The 14124-nt window shown below is 41.7% G+C and overlaps 1 protein-coding gene across 2 annotated transcripts; it reads right to left on the bottom strand.

The window, feature by feature from the left end:
- Positions 1 to 934: 934 nt before the first annotated feature.
- Positions 935 to 10129, bottom strand: LOC136676116 (protein FAM131A-like). 2 transcript variants are annotated; one of them, XM_066652976.1, is made up of 5 exons: positions 9980 to 10129; positions 6952 to 7039; positions 6640 to 6825; positions 6033 to 6173; positions 935 to 5174 (listed from the first exon to the last, which is right to left on the bottom strand). In XM_066652976.1, the coding sequence occupies exons 1-5, from the start codon at positions 10016 to 10018 to the stop codon at positions 4756 to 4758; spliced, it is 873 nt and encodes a 290-aa protein (XP_066509073.1). In that variant the 5' UTR covers positions 10019 to 10129; the 3' UTR covers positions 935 to 4755. The 2 variants fall into 2 exon arrangements, with proteins under 2 accessions (XP_066509073.1, XP_066509075.1); XM_066652978.1 differs by having other exon boundaries at positions 6933 to 7039; positions 9980 to 10117.
- Positions 10130 to 14124: the final 3995 nt, after the last annotated feature.

Raw genomic sequence — 14124 nt, 5'->3', positions numbered from 1 at the left:
CAACCAGCACACATTCAAAGGATACATGAGGAAGCCATGATGCGTATGCAAACATGTAGTTAACAGCAAGTATATGTTTACCCTCACCCGTTCCCTCAGTCTAGTTTTTAAACTAGACTGAGAATAGACCTGTCTGTAATTGTATGACTACAAAGTGCCCAGTGTTGTCAGTGGTGCTGATAACATGGACAGTGAATTCAGAAGGGAGGTGGTTTCTTTTCTGTTAAACTTGCCCAGCCTCACAGCAGTGAACACAGAGGAGCGCATTTAAGTCTGTTTTTGGAAAATGAAGCATGGCCTGCTTTAAAGAGTCACAGATCTGATGTTTACTTTTTTCCTTTTAATCTTTTCTGCAGAAACAGGGACTAAGGGCTTGATTTGAAAGTAATGGGTGAACTCCCTGGGACAATAACATTTAATGCTTTGGCTTCCTGGAAAACTGTTCCTTTATTTTGTCATTTTCTCACAGAAAGACTGGCTTTGTCTTTAATTCACCTGAATTCACTTTACCCAGCAGAGCCACCTTTAGATTCCTGTCAAATCATCGCTGCTTCAGAAGGCCATTTTGGTAATATGAACCAGTCTGTGTTCATGTCCATGCTGTTTTAATCAAGCTTGTCCTGTATTATACTGTATGCTATTAAGCCGCACATTTAATATAGAGTTAAGCAATAAGTCTGCAGTCATCTCCCTGAATGCTTTCTATAACAGATCTTCGCTGTACAAATATGTAATGTGTATGACTCCAGCAGATGTGCCCTGTACATATAGAAGATATGCATATGGAATCAACAGTTGCCATTATTTTTCAAAAAACATTTGTTTTTGTACATCAGTAAAAAGACTAAATTTCAACTTTACAGTTTGTCCTGGATCCATAGTTTACTGGGAAACACAGACACGAAAATAACTCACATGACGACATTGAGAAAGAACGTACACTCATCAACTTTTAATAACGCAATCGTCACATCTGTTCTCAAATGTTTTTTGTACAAAGGATTTTAAAAAAAACAAACAAACAAAAAAAAAAAAAACAAACACAAGAAACACGTCCAAAACGTCCTCACGTACAAAGAAGCACAGTGACGTTACCAGGCCACACTGATAGAAGGTCAGAATAATGCCATGTTTGACATGAATCACCAGTTTTTACTTCACCGCGGTGGTTAATCATGCAGTTTCAATGAGGTTCTACTGAGAATGTGTTTCTCCATTTACACTAACACGGTTCTAGAGTTGACTATCATTCGTTTAAAGGTGCAGCGAGTAAGATTTAGCAGCATCTAGTGGTGAGTTTACAGATTGCAACCAACTGAGTACCCCTCCCTCACTGCTGCTTCAGCCTAAAAACTCCAAGAGCCCTCTTTACAGCTTTGTTTGTCCATCCTGATCTACTGTAAACACATGGTGCCCTCTGTTCCCAATGTAGAATCATTCAAAGTAAAAATATATAAAAATGATAAAGAATCAGTAATTCATTGTTTACAGGTGATTGATAATGAAACAGGTTTGTTTCCTACTTTCTATTCATACTAGATCCCCCTCAATCTCACACACTGCACCTTTAAATGGAGCCGCAGCTCAAGGTACATGAGAACGTACATCCTCAGAAACCTTTTCATTCAGCAGCTCGAATGCAGAAATTTCACATCACAGTCGTACAGTACAGAGCAGGAAGACAGAAAAGAAAAGACAAACGAACAAGTACGAGACTCAACAGTGTTGTTCAGTTTCTTGAGGTACAACATCACACAGTGATCGTAGTAAAATGGGCACATTCTGTTCATTGGACACGACGCGCAAAAAGCTTCTGCGTCAAAGCATAACAGCCTCAAACTCTCCTCAGTTCAGGCTCCAGGAGCAAAGCAGAGTGACAGCATTCAACATAAGGAAAAAAATTAATAATACACTGCAAAAATTGTTTTCTTGAGTGAAATCATCTTTAGTCTAGTCAAGTTTTTCATTATTTCCCATTCTGAGATTGTTGTATGAATATTAAGAGTCACTGATTTTTCTATACATTACTTGTTTTAAGTGATCTGAAGCAGTGAATGTGTCTTATTCCATCTGAAAATAATAAAAAAATAAAGCTATAAACAAAAAGTTATTTGCCAGAGAAATAAGACACTTTTACTGGATCAAATTACTTAAAACGTCCCAGAGAGATACCTTTGTGGTCCGGCTCTTGTCCACAAACCCTTTTTTCATGATCCACTTGCCACATGGGGTGACATCACTTGAGAGGACCACACGTACACTATTCAGGGCCACGTGTCACCAGAGATCACTGTTTGGGCCACATTTGGCTCACTCAGCCGTCCCCCTGCCATATCTGTTTTGGGTCACATGGCAGAGAGAGTTTTAAATAAAAGGTGGGGGGTGACAGACAGTGGACCACCTCTGCCAGAAGAAACATCTGTGCACTCGCTGGGAAGTAAAAATAGTCAAATAACAGGGGAATATCCTTAGAACTTTCTCAAAACAAGAACGATAAATATAATCGACTAGATTTACGAGAATTCCACTTAAAAACACATTTTTCACAGTGAACAACGCTTTTCCGCTCAGGAAACGAACCCACATGCTGATAACCTGTTTCTTATCAGAACTGTCATTTTAAAGCACAGAAATAATGAGAAACATTCATAAAACACTGTCCGCAGAGACAGGCTCTTTAATAGTGATGGTGCAGACGAGAGAAGAGAGACAGAAAGGCGCAACTATATCTTCTTATAAAAACCCGATTCACTGAACGATGGTAGTGCTGTAATATCTGATTTTCCTAACAATATTGTGATTGCAATTTAAATGGCAAATATCTGAGTTAGCTAGATAACATAAGCCTGAAATCAAACATGCAGTAGAAAAAGAGCTGAAGAATGTTCCTGTTTACAGTCCTCAGCTCTGGGCTTAAGTTATCCAGCTAAACAGAGAAAACCTGCTTTAATCCTGAGCGCTAAAACGTACAGTGTCTGAGGGTTTGTCAGCTGTGGTCATGGTCATGTCCACAGCATACTGTCCAGCCACCTCTGATTAGTCTAAATCTGTTACAGAAGCTAAACACCCCCCTTTTTAAACTTGTTTAGAAGTTTTTAAAACACAGGCAAGGATTAAAACTGCAGCTCAAAGATTGGACGCTGCACGTTTTTAAACTGAGATACCAATATAAAAACTCTTCATGATTCAGCGCTTGTTTCTAGGCAGTGCAGGTCATAAAATTATCATGTATTTGACGTAATCAATTTAATAATTAAGTTGCACCTTTTTTGTCGTTGTGTGATCATGGTCAATAAGAAGAAAAAAAGACAGAAAAAAACAAAAATGTTTGGCCCAGACAAAAAGGTTATTTTTAAATAATGAAGTTGAAGACTTCTTTAATCTATATTCCATTTTTATGTTCAATATAATTCTGTTATATTTGGCAGTGAAAAAACTGGGAAGGAAACATTCTGCATCGCACCAAAATCTGCATCAAACTAATTATAGTTGGAGACTTAAATCAATAAAAACACACTGCAAAAAACATCTTAAGTGAAATCATCTTAAATTTAGTCAATATCTAATATTCCTCATTCTGAGATCAGGAGGAAGACTTAAATATTTTACAGAACGTGGTCTGAGCATCATTTCTTGAAAGTCCAAGAATAAAAGACAAGTTGTCTGAATAAAACTATTTAATCCAAGCAAAGAACCTGTTGAAATAGGCTGAATGATCTTTTAATTTTCCTACAGCAATCTCAGAATTAGAAATATTACATATATTTCTACATCTGATATTAGTTTCAACTAGATTTAAAATATTTTAATTTGTTAAGGTGACATTTTTGCAGTGGACAAAAATCAGGCCATAAACCCCAATATTGAGCTTATCCCAGCGTTATCAGAGTCTGCAGAGCCTGGTGCGGATGCTCAGTTATCTGCAAAACTACCCTTTAATCTGCATTCAAAACACAAGAAATGGAGGTCAAAGGTCATCCCGAGAATGAGAGGACGATGAAAGACGAGAAGGGGGCAGAGGAGAAGAGTCAGAATCAGATGATGAATGAAAGACTGGAGATATTAAAGCAGTGGCCACCAACTGCAATGAAATATCAGAAAGTGTACTAAGACTTCATGAAATGTCTGTGACCTGCTTTGGTCAAAACCCAACAGCAGAGTTCTCCCCTTGTCTAAACAGCCTTGTCCGGATCGCCTGCTTTCAGCGCCTGTTCCTTTAAATGATAATGAGCCCCTTGTTATTCATGCTGACTCGAGCGCAAAGCAGTGAGGAGCGAAGAGCAGAAGCTCTGGTTTTTAGCCGTTTTCACTCAGTTTTCTTTCTCTCACATAAACGTGGGTCCAGCGCTGTGATTGGGCAGACTCAGCTGAGAGGGTGGGGCAATTCTAAAGTCTCTGCACTTGATGTCAGAAGCAGAACAGTTAGTTTTATCCCATGTTTTCTGACTTAGGCAGAACACAAAAAAAAAAAAACTGACTTGGTGGTCTTGTTTCACAGTGTGTGGGTTGGTGGGCAGATAATGAGCACATGCACTGATTAATGGATTATTTTCATAATCTGTGCCCTTAAACTACATAATTTAAGCTTGTACTTTCATCTGTTGGTGAAAGATGAATTGACTAAAAATGTGTGCTAAATTGTCCTCTCTGAAAAATTTACTGAAAAATAAAAAAATAAAGGAGGGTTGATGACCACTGCACTAAAACACAGAAAGAGAAAAGACAGAGGGAGAGAAAGAGAAAAGGGGAAGGACATCACAGCCTGGAGTTCTCTCCTTCACCTGGCTCTTCTTCATCGAAGGACACTGCCCCCGAAGTGTCAGAGACGCTCCGGCAGCGGCTGTACCAGCGGATCACCTCCTGAAACACATTGTCCTCACCTTCATCCACTTCATCATCTTCCACTCCTCCTCCATCCTCCTCCCTTTCCTCTTCCTCAGGAGAGAAGCCAGATTCAGAGTAGGAGGCAGAGTGATAGCAGGAATCTCCTCGGCTCCAAAGAGACCGGCGCTTGTCCTTGGGAAAATCAGAAACATCTGCTGGGGTTTGTAGTTTTTCCTCTCCTTTCAGAACTACATCTACCAGAGCCTGGTCCTCGCAGCTGACACGGTCCTCTGCAAATGGTACAAGCTCGGCCTCAGCCTGGCTCGGCTCCTGATTGGGCGACACGGCGTCTGGGGAAGGAGCAAAGTGTCAGAACGCCTACAGAGCAGAGACCGGGTGGGAATAAGAGAGAAAGAGACAAGAGAAAGAGATTGAAAGAAGAAAAAAAATGTGACAAAAGAAAAACACAAAATGGTGGAAAAACAAAAGGATAAACAATGGCACAAATGGTGTAGACATTTATAATTATCACACATCGGCAGTGTGGAGAGAGAGACATGGAGGAACTGAGCTGTTCTTCACTAGAAGATTTAATTACAATGGAGAACAAACCAGGAACTGAGAGAGGACTGCATTTCTGTTTTCAGTGGGGATGCAGTGCTGTGATATACTGAATATTTTCATGGTTGTAAATTTCCCTCCAGCTCTTTAAAATCATCAGTTTAAAAACTGTGTGATATTTAAATGTGAAGTCTGTGACGTTTTAGTGAGGAGTGTGTGAGGTGTGTGTGAAATGTTTGTGGGAGGAGTGTGAGATGTGTATGAGGAGTCTGAGTAGTGCGAATAGTGTTGTTTGTCAGGAGTGCATGAAGAGTGTTGTTTGTGAAAATGTGTGTGAAGAGTGTGATATCCAAGGAGTGTGTGTGTGTTGTTGTTTTTTTAATCTTTAATTTAACCAGGTAAGTCATTAAGAACTTATTCTCATTTACAGTGGCAGCCTGGCAAGCAGTGAAGTCTACATGAGGAAAACGGGATAAAGAAGGATGTATATAAAGAGGAAAAATGAAACAGATATACAATATTTGCATGAGGAGTATGTGATATTTGAGAGAGTAACATGTATGGAGTGTGATGTTTGGAAAGAGTGTGCTTTTGTGAGCAGAAATATATGAGAGAGACAGAGAGAGAGAGAGAGACTGACTGTGTACCTGAACTGTGGCTGGTGATGGTCAGGTCGTTGTTCTGAGGAACATCATCTTCAGAACAATCTTCATCATCAGCATCCTCTTCATCAACTGAGTTCCAGGCTCTGAGCTTTGCCTCGGCAATCGCAAACTGCTCTGCCACTCCTGAAACACACAGACACAATAAACCAAACAGGGTTACAACTCCAGTTATACACAAGCAACTGAGGCACAGACATGGAATGTATCATATACTACATTACAAAACGTTCTTCTGCCCTTTTTCTGCAGGTACATATTTCCATCAGAGAGGTCACCAGGCTTGTGAAACATACACAGTGCAGTTTTAACCATAATCTTTGCTCAATTTACAACTAATTATGATTAAAACTGAAACACATGACTCTTTCTGTATCATCCACTAGACTAGAGACATTAGATCTGACCAGAACACTGGCCTCTAGTGGTGGAAAATGCCTATTTAGATTTTGGTTCTTCAATATGGGTATGTATAATGCGAAAAGACAACAGGAAGTAACTGAACATATATTTTATCCCTAAACCCCACAGTGAAACATGAACAACTGATCAACACTGAACATAGACATGTGTGTTTAAGAAAGGTAGTCACCTGCTGCAAACCGTGCCTCTTGCTCGCCCTCGCTCAGGTGTGAGTAAGAGTTAAAGTGGGACTGCAGAGTGGCGGAGGAAGGGTCGAAGGGTTTGGACCAACCCTTCCACTCGATCAGGTGAGCTACTCTGCCCTGAGCCATCGCTGTTGGCTTAGTCACATGATCCTTCACCACCTGAGAGATACCTGAGAGAGAGAGAGAGAGAGAGAGAGAGAGAGAACAGCCAAATATGATTTACACTATAATGTAAATAATAAATAGAAACAGGAAATTAGATATAAAAGATGTTTACTGTTTTTCCGAGGGTTTACCATTGAAAGAGGATCTGGCAAGAGCGGCGATCTCCTGAATGCTGAGTGCTTTTCTGGATTTCGGGAGCATGGCAACAGGCTCATCAACCTGACACACACACACACACACACACAAAATTAGAAAAGCTACCACAGGAAACAGAGCAATGATCCCCTTGTCTACACACCCCTGTTCAGAACGCACACTTTCAGCGCCTGTTCCTTTAAATGATCATGAGTCACTTGCTGGTCACCCTGACCCGAGTGTACCGCAGTGAAGAGCAAGGAGCAGAAGCTCTGGATTTATATATTTTTGCTCAGTTCTCTCTCCTTCTCTTCTTCACTCAGTGCTCATATTTCTCATATGGTTGTTGTGTCCGTTTTGCTTTGTTAAAACTTGTCTTTGCGCTCTCACATAAATGCAGGTTCAGCGTTGTAATTGGACAGACTCAGACGCAATTTTACAGACTCTGCACTTGGGCTTGTTTTATCCCATGTTTTCTGACATGGGCAGCACAAAGAAAACTGACTGGGTGGTCTTGATTCACAGGGTGTGGGTTGGTAGGCTCCAGATAAACACATTAACAAAGAGATTTTAGAAAGTATGATGCACATGCACACATCCACACTTGATTCTCAGCTGCTGCACAATTTGTTCAATCCCATCACCATTTAATAAAGCTGTAATTGTGGGGACAAATAATCCTGATTTTAAAGGTTGAACACTTACATTCAATAATAAACTACACTGAAATTTAAAAGCACCTTACCTTCTCCGACCTGCTCCTAACCCTCCAAGTCTGTTTTTGTGCCCATCCCTGCTGTATGTAATGTGGACTGAGAGAGAGCTGGTAGAGAGTCTACACTTAAAGCCAGAAGCTAGAACTCAACAGATCTCTAACAGATGCTAAATCCTGTAATAAGCCGGTCAGCCGCTCTCTCACGGTGAGAAGACAGAGGTCGTCTGAATTTAATAGAGCATACGGCTCTGGTGTGGACAGTTTAAGCCGCTTTGGCCTCTTTGCGCTGCTGATCACCAGAGACACCATCAATAATCAAAGCTTCTTAAGGAGATCATTTTTCTCCATCTACTCCACAATGGGACCATCCAGAGTCCCCGTGAGGTTGCCCCATATCTGTTTTAAATCATATTCTGCTAGAGCTGTTTAAAAAGAGCGCTTTTCTCCAATGATTCTTCTTCAGCTCTTATACTGACAGCTAGTGGCATGAATGTGTCAGGTTCCCAACTAAACCTGTTTTAAAACATGGTCATAGTCATTTGGGGGACCCACTCTATGGAGCATAAATACGTAAAGTTCATTCAGGGACAACAACGCAACCTGGTTCCTTATCTGAAAAGCTGCATTTCATAAAAAATGATAACTAATTAATCTCAGAAATATAATATGCTACTTTCTGATGGAAAGAAAACATGGACTGCAACTTTAAAATTAGAATCCCTTCATATTGACTGAACCATCAAAAAAAATTCTCCTTTCGTTGACAAGGGCCACAATGAGATGGTCTGTGAGTTCTGACCCGGTTATATCAGAGCAGTAGATCTTCATTCAGTGGGATCAGACCAGACAGACTCCCCTTTAGTCCCTCCTCCATCAATGAGACCCGGTCCCATGACCCTGTCTCTGCTCACCACTCGTCCTTCCTCTGAACACTTGGGTCGATTCTGACCAGTGCACACCGGGAACACCCTACAAAACACAAGAATGCATGCACCCCCCTTCTGAAAGGTAGGTGGTAATGGGATTACTTCTTAAAGCTAGAGCTGAGCTGAAGCTGAAGTCAAGCAGCTGTCCTCTTAACTGTGTGAATGTGGGTCAGAACCGTATGAATCAGGTCAAACAGAGACACACACACACACTTGTGTGCTGATAGGTTAAAGCTGATAAATTTATCTTTTTGTTAGCTTATGTGTGTGGTGGTGTTTTGTTAGCCTGTGTGTGTGTTTTCTAATATTGTGAGCACATGTCCAACATAGCGTTAGCAAGTTTGTCTGTGTGTGTTTGTGTCTGTGTGGTGGTACATAGTATTGTTAGTGTGTGTGTGTGATGATGTTTAACGTTGTTAGCGTGGTTGTGGTGTTTTTGTTGTTAGCCTGTGTGTTGTTTAGTGTTAGTGCTACTGTGTGGTGGTGTTTAGTGACGTTAGTGTGTGTGATGGTGTTTAGTGTTGTTAACGTGTGTGTGTTTATTTAGTGTTAGCATGTATGGTGGTATTTACTCTTTTTAGCATGCGTGTTTTAAAAGTTGGTGACACCCCCTGGTTGATCATTTCCACTTTGAAACTGCAGAGTTCCAAACACAGATTCAGGCAGACAGGGCTTCATACCTCACACACCTTAAGAACCAATTCCATCAACTCAGGGCGAGGCTTTCCAGCTGCACTGGAGGGGTGGTTGGAGAGAGACAGAGACTAATTGCATATTCATAGATCTGTGCATGCTGTATGAAGATGTAAAGTTAGAGTTCAGACATTTTTAAGGCTTCAGGGGAGTTGTCTGCTGGAGGTTTAACTTCCACATCTGTAAATCTGATGTTACAGGGTGGGGGCGAAAAAACTGAAGATTTAAAAACAGCTGATAGAAATGTGCTGCATTTGCACACAAGAATATGATGATTTTGAGAATGATAAAGATGATGAGGATGATGATGTGATCAGGGGCTAATAGGCCCAGGTAATTAAGCAGCAAACACGCGCCTCAGAGACTTTAAACAGACATCAGTGCACAAAAAAAGACTGGGACTAAATGAAGGGGGTGGAGGGGGGGACATCACAGCAACCACTGCACCACGCACAGTTTCCATTCTGGCAACAGGCTTCACACGCGCGCACACACACAGACACGCGCGCGCACACACACAATGGCGCATTGAAGTCAAACAACAACACTAACACTGACGATGATGAGGCAGCAAGGGCGTCGTGAGAGGCTCGTGCACGGCTGCACGGATGTGTGCGCGCGCTACGACAACAAACAAACAAACAAACGAAAACAACAAGGTGGCGGCGGCGAAGGATGAAGGCTACGCACCTTTATTCCATGCAGCTGCGGGAAAGCGGTCAGAAGCATCGCACAAGGAGGAGCTCATCCGCCGAAAAGCCGTCAAAACCCGTCAGCACGCGGAGTTGCATTGGCGCGGGGACATAAGGAGACACCGCAGGCCTTCTTCTTGCCGTTATCCGCCCGTTTGCCTCTATTTGCCCCTCACTCAGCCCCTTTACCCCCGCCTTCTGCTCCTCTTCCTCCTGAGGACCCACCTGTGCGCGCGCTCTGCTTCTTAAAGAGACACGAGCCTCCTTCTCCTGGTGGATTCATCCTAGGTCCAACTCGTTCCTACGACTTGGTCGCGTTTTTTTAACTTAAAAAAAAATGGATGCTCTACCAGGGGGGTGTCTAGGTCCTGACTACGCGGCTATAGCCCCGAGTTTTTTCTAACACCACATATGTATTACGAAGCCGGATCTGGTCCAATTATCGCTCTAATCCGGCCCGCCAAAATATTCTAAAGACATATAATTTTGTTCAGGGTCCTGAGCCTTCCCAAATTAGGCCAAGGCCCACCCAGTCAGCCAGAGCTAAGGCCCCGCGAGTGAGGTCACGTTCGCGGACACACTCTTCTTTCGGACTGTTCCGCACAAACGCTCATTTCCGCGAGTCGGATTCAGAACTGGAACGCGACGGGACATGATTAGGGGCCAAACGCCCCGTATTTGGAAAATAAAAACCGTGTTCTGTTTGGAACCGATACGGTAGGCGTTTTATTCCGTATTTCTGATGTGAAACTCTTAAGACAACGCTCCAAAACTCTTCCTCAAGCAGAGAGGCTAAAACGTCATAGCTCGAGAGAATGTGCTTCTCATTGGTCGTCACTAATTTAGCCAATCAGCAGCCAGAGTTAGCTGTCCATCATTTAGTGCTGCAGCCAATGGAAACAAAGTCCCTCCTAGATAAACTGCATTTAAATACAGTTTTAATCAGTCATTAATAACCGATGTATTTTCAGAGATATTCCGTTTATTAAATATTAAACCATATTTGTTATATCTAATGAACTGCACATGTTCATCTATTGTGTATGTTGAAATTGTGAACTCAGCATGCACCCTGTGGATTAATTTACACATTTAAGAGGAGTTGCTGATATGACATTGATTAAAGCTATTGAACTGAGAGTAATGTGGCCCGCTACCCACTGAGTTTGACATCCCTGGTGTATAAAGCACAAACCCCCTGTGTTTTTGTTGACATCATGCTATTTTGAGTGCATTAGTTAAGTACTCACATATTAGAGTAATATCAAAGTAAATTTACATGTGCGACCAACGTATTTATTTATGCAGTTTTAGTAGAATTGTCCTGTCAAAGCAAAGCCCCTCATAGTAAGATCTGAATTCTTGCTGGGTTTGACCTTACAAACATTTGGTAAAGATTCCATTTAGCAACATTTTTTCTAGGGGCTAAGCCCCGGGTCTCCTCACAGTCTAGGAACGCCCCTGTTTTTGAACATAAATATAGCAGAGCAACATGTGTGTTAATTGTAGGTGTTTAAAAACGACATTACTCTCAGAATTAAATACAAATTATACTTTATTTGTTGTTTTACTGCTGATGGACTGTTCCGCCAGCTTCCTCTTCAGAGGGTGTTCATGTGGTGCCTCCTGGTGGGAAACTCGTTTACCCGATTAAACCGACACCACTTGAAAGCAGCATAAATAAACCCTATAAGTGTTTAAAGGGAAAGTCCACCGAAAACCAATTCTTAACATTAACATGATCTCCTACACTCACTGTCCACTCTCTCAGCTCCCCTGACCACAAAAGGGCACTTGGTAATTCTACAATTGCACACTTTAGTCAGTCTGTTGTTCTGCATACTGTGTTAGCTCCATTTGCCCCTGTTCTTCAACGCTCAGGAACCCAACAGAGCAGATATGATTTGAGTGGATTATTCTTAGCGCTGCAGTGACACTGACGTGGTGGTGGCGTTAGTGTTTGTCACAAATGGATCAGACACATCAGTGCAGCTGGAGTTTTCAAAAGCATCCACTCACTGTCAACTCATCAGTGGACAAAGACACCGTCTGCTGGATGTCTGGTTGGTGGACTATTCTCAGTCAAGCGGTGACACTGAGGGGTTTAATAATCCACACATACCAGCACTACACTGTGTGTGCGTGTTGTCTTTTTTTAAATTGGGAGTTAAATAACGCGGATCTCGTGTGAACAGCAGCATGCGTTTTCCCAGAACTCAGAGACACTGAAGCATAAAGCAGGACGCTCCCAGAGCAGGGACTGAGAGATGCCCTAGAAATAGGTCAGTGAATTTCCAGGGCACCATGGAAGAGTCCGCGTGAATGGCTGCAGAAGGCATGACTCATGTATTCACCTCCACCATCCTCCTCCTCCTCCTCCTCCTTTTCATCATCATCATCATCCCTTTTCTTTTTTGGAGCATTCAAGGCACTGAACAAGAGGAGGAGGGATGAAGGTGAAGAGGAAAAATGAGCTAAAAGGATGAATGAAAGGAGGAAGAATGAATGTGAAGAGAGTGAACACAAGGAGGAACAATGCTGAAGAGGAACAATGAAAGATAGGATGAAGTCAATTGGATGAAGAACACAAAGCAGGATGAAGGTGAAGAGGAAGAGGAATGAGCGGGAATTAATGAAAGGAGAAAATAAGGTAAACAATTGGAGGAAAAAAATAAATCAAAGAAGAACACAAGGGAAGGACGAAGGGGAAACAGGATAAAACAAGGAAGAATGTTACACTAGTTTAACACATCCCTTCACTGCCCGCCTGCATCACTGAGCCGCTCCAACCAAAGATTTATGACCATCACAGTGACTTCAACAGGGAGCGCTGTGACCAGATCATTACTGGTTCTGGAAGGAGGCTTTTTGACTATAGCGACTATTGATTTCACTCTAGTGGTGGTGAATGGGACCAGACGTCTGTCTACAAAACACCCAGAGCTTTATATGATATAGTGATGTGTAGTGGACAAACTCGGGTGTAAAACTTAATTTTAATATTGTGAGGGACATTAAAATGTCTCAAGAGCAAATCCCGAAGGGACACCAAAACACGTCTTTTAAAGGGAACGTCTTCTTTTGTGTGGAAACTCGGTTCTAAGCTCCGCGTCTTTTAAGGTGGAATGGTGTGTTTGAGGAGAATATGGTTTTGGGTGGCTGAAATGTAACTTGTGATTTATTCACCCTCTGAACTACCTCAGAAACACTAATCTGTAATTCGAGGTTGTTTTTTTTTTTTTAAGCATTTTTGATCATGCGGTTAGCCTTCTCCTATGTTTGGAGACATTTCCACATTAAAGGCTAAGCACCAGCTCTATGAAAGTGTCAAACAAATAGATACAGTGGAATTTGAGTTCCTAATTTGTGTTTATTGATAGTCAGAAAACATGTTATTTCTTACTAATTTAATTAATAAGGTTTAAAAGGCCGTTGGTTACGTAGGCCACGTAGCTGCATTACGGAGGTTTATAGCGTGGGATGAATTCGAGTTCGACTTCAATCACATTTACAAGAATAACGGTACCTCTACATTTGAGTTTAGCTTATTGCTCGGCTATTGTCATGAATAATGTTGGTTATTTAGCTAGATACTGTCATAACAGTCAGTCATAACGGTGTTTTACCGCGGCGTTGTTCAGTTGTTGTCCACCAGTGACGTCACGGTTGCGTTCAAGAATTTACTTAGCGAGCTCGTGTTTTTCCGTCAATGTAATAAAATTGTTAGTTTTAAAGCAAATTAAGCAGCTATTTTCATTTTAATTCATACTTATATATGTCAGTAACTAAAATAATGTGAAATATTCATGGAGGTCCATTAAGTGGTGCTTAGCCTTTAAGTGATTCGAAACAAAAATCATTACCAACCACACATGTAGCAGAAATAGAGCAACATCATCATCTTGGTTCGTGATTTTCAACGTTTGGAGTCTCTCTGCTGTGTAAAAAAAATACTCTAGATGCCTTTCCGAGACACTGGCTTCGTAAACACATTAGAGCAGTTTCCAGCACAAACTGACTAGACCCAGATATCGAGCATATATCGGTTCACTGGCATAAAAAAGGCTGGCACACCACTAACTGTCGACCACTGCTGGTCCACTATCGGACCACTCAGATTACTGTCCTGTACAGGATATAACT

Source organism: Hoplias malabaricus, chromosome X1, assembly GCF_029633855.1.
Source record: "Hoplias malabaricus isolate fHopMal1 chromosome X1, fHopMal1.hap1, whole genome shotgun sequence".
In the NCBI taxonomy this organism is placed as follows: domain Eukaryota; kingdom Metazoa; phylum Chordata; class Actinopteri; order Characiformes; family Erythrinidae; genus Hoplias; species Hoplias malabaricus.
This window is presented reverse-complemented; position numbering and strand designations above follow the sequence as displayed.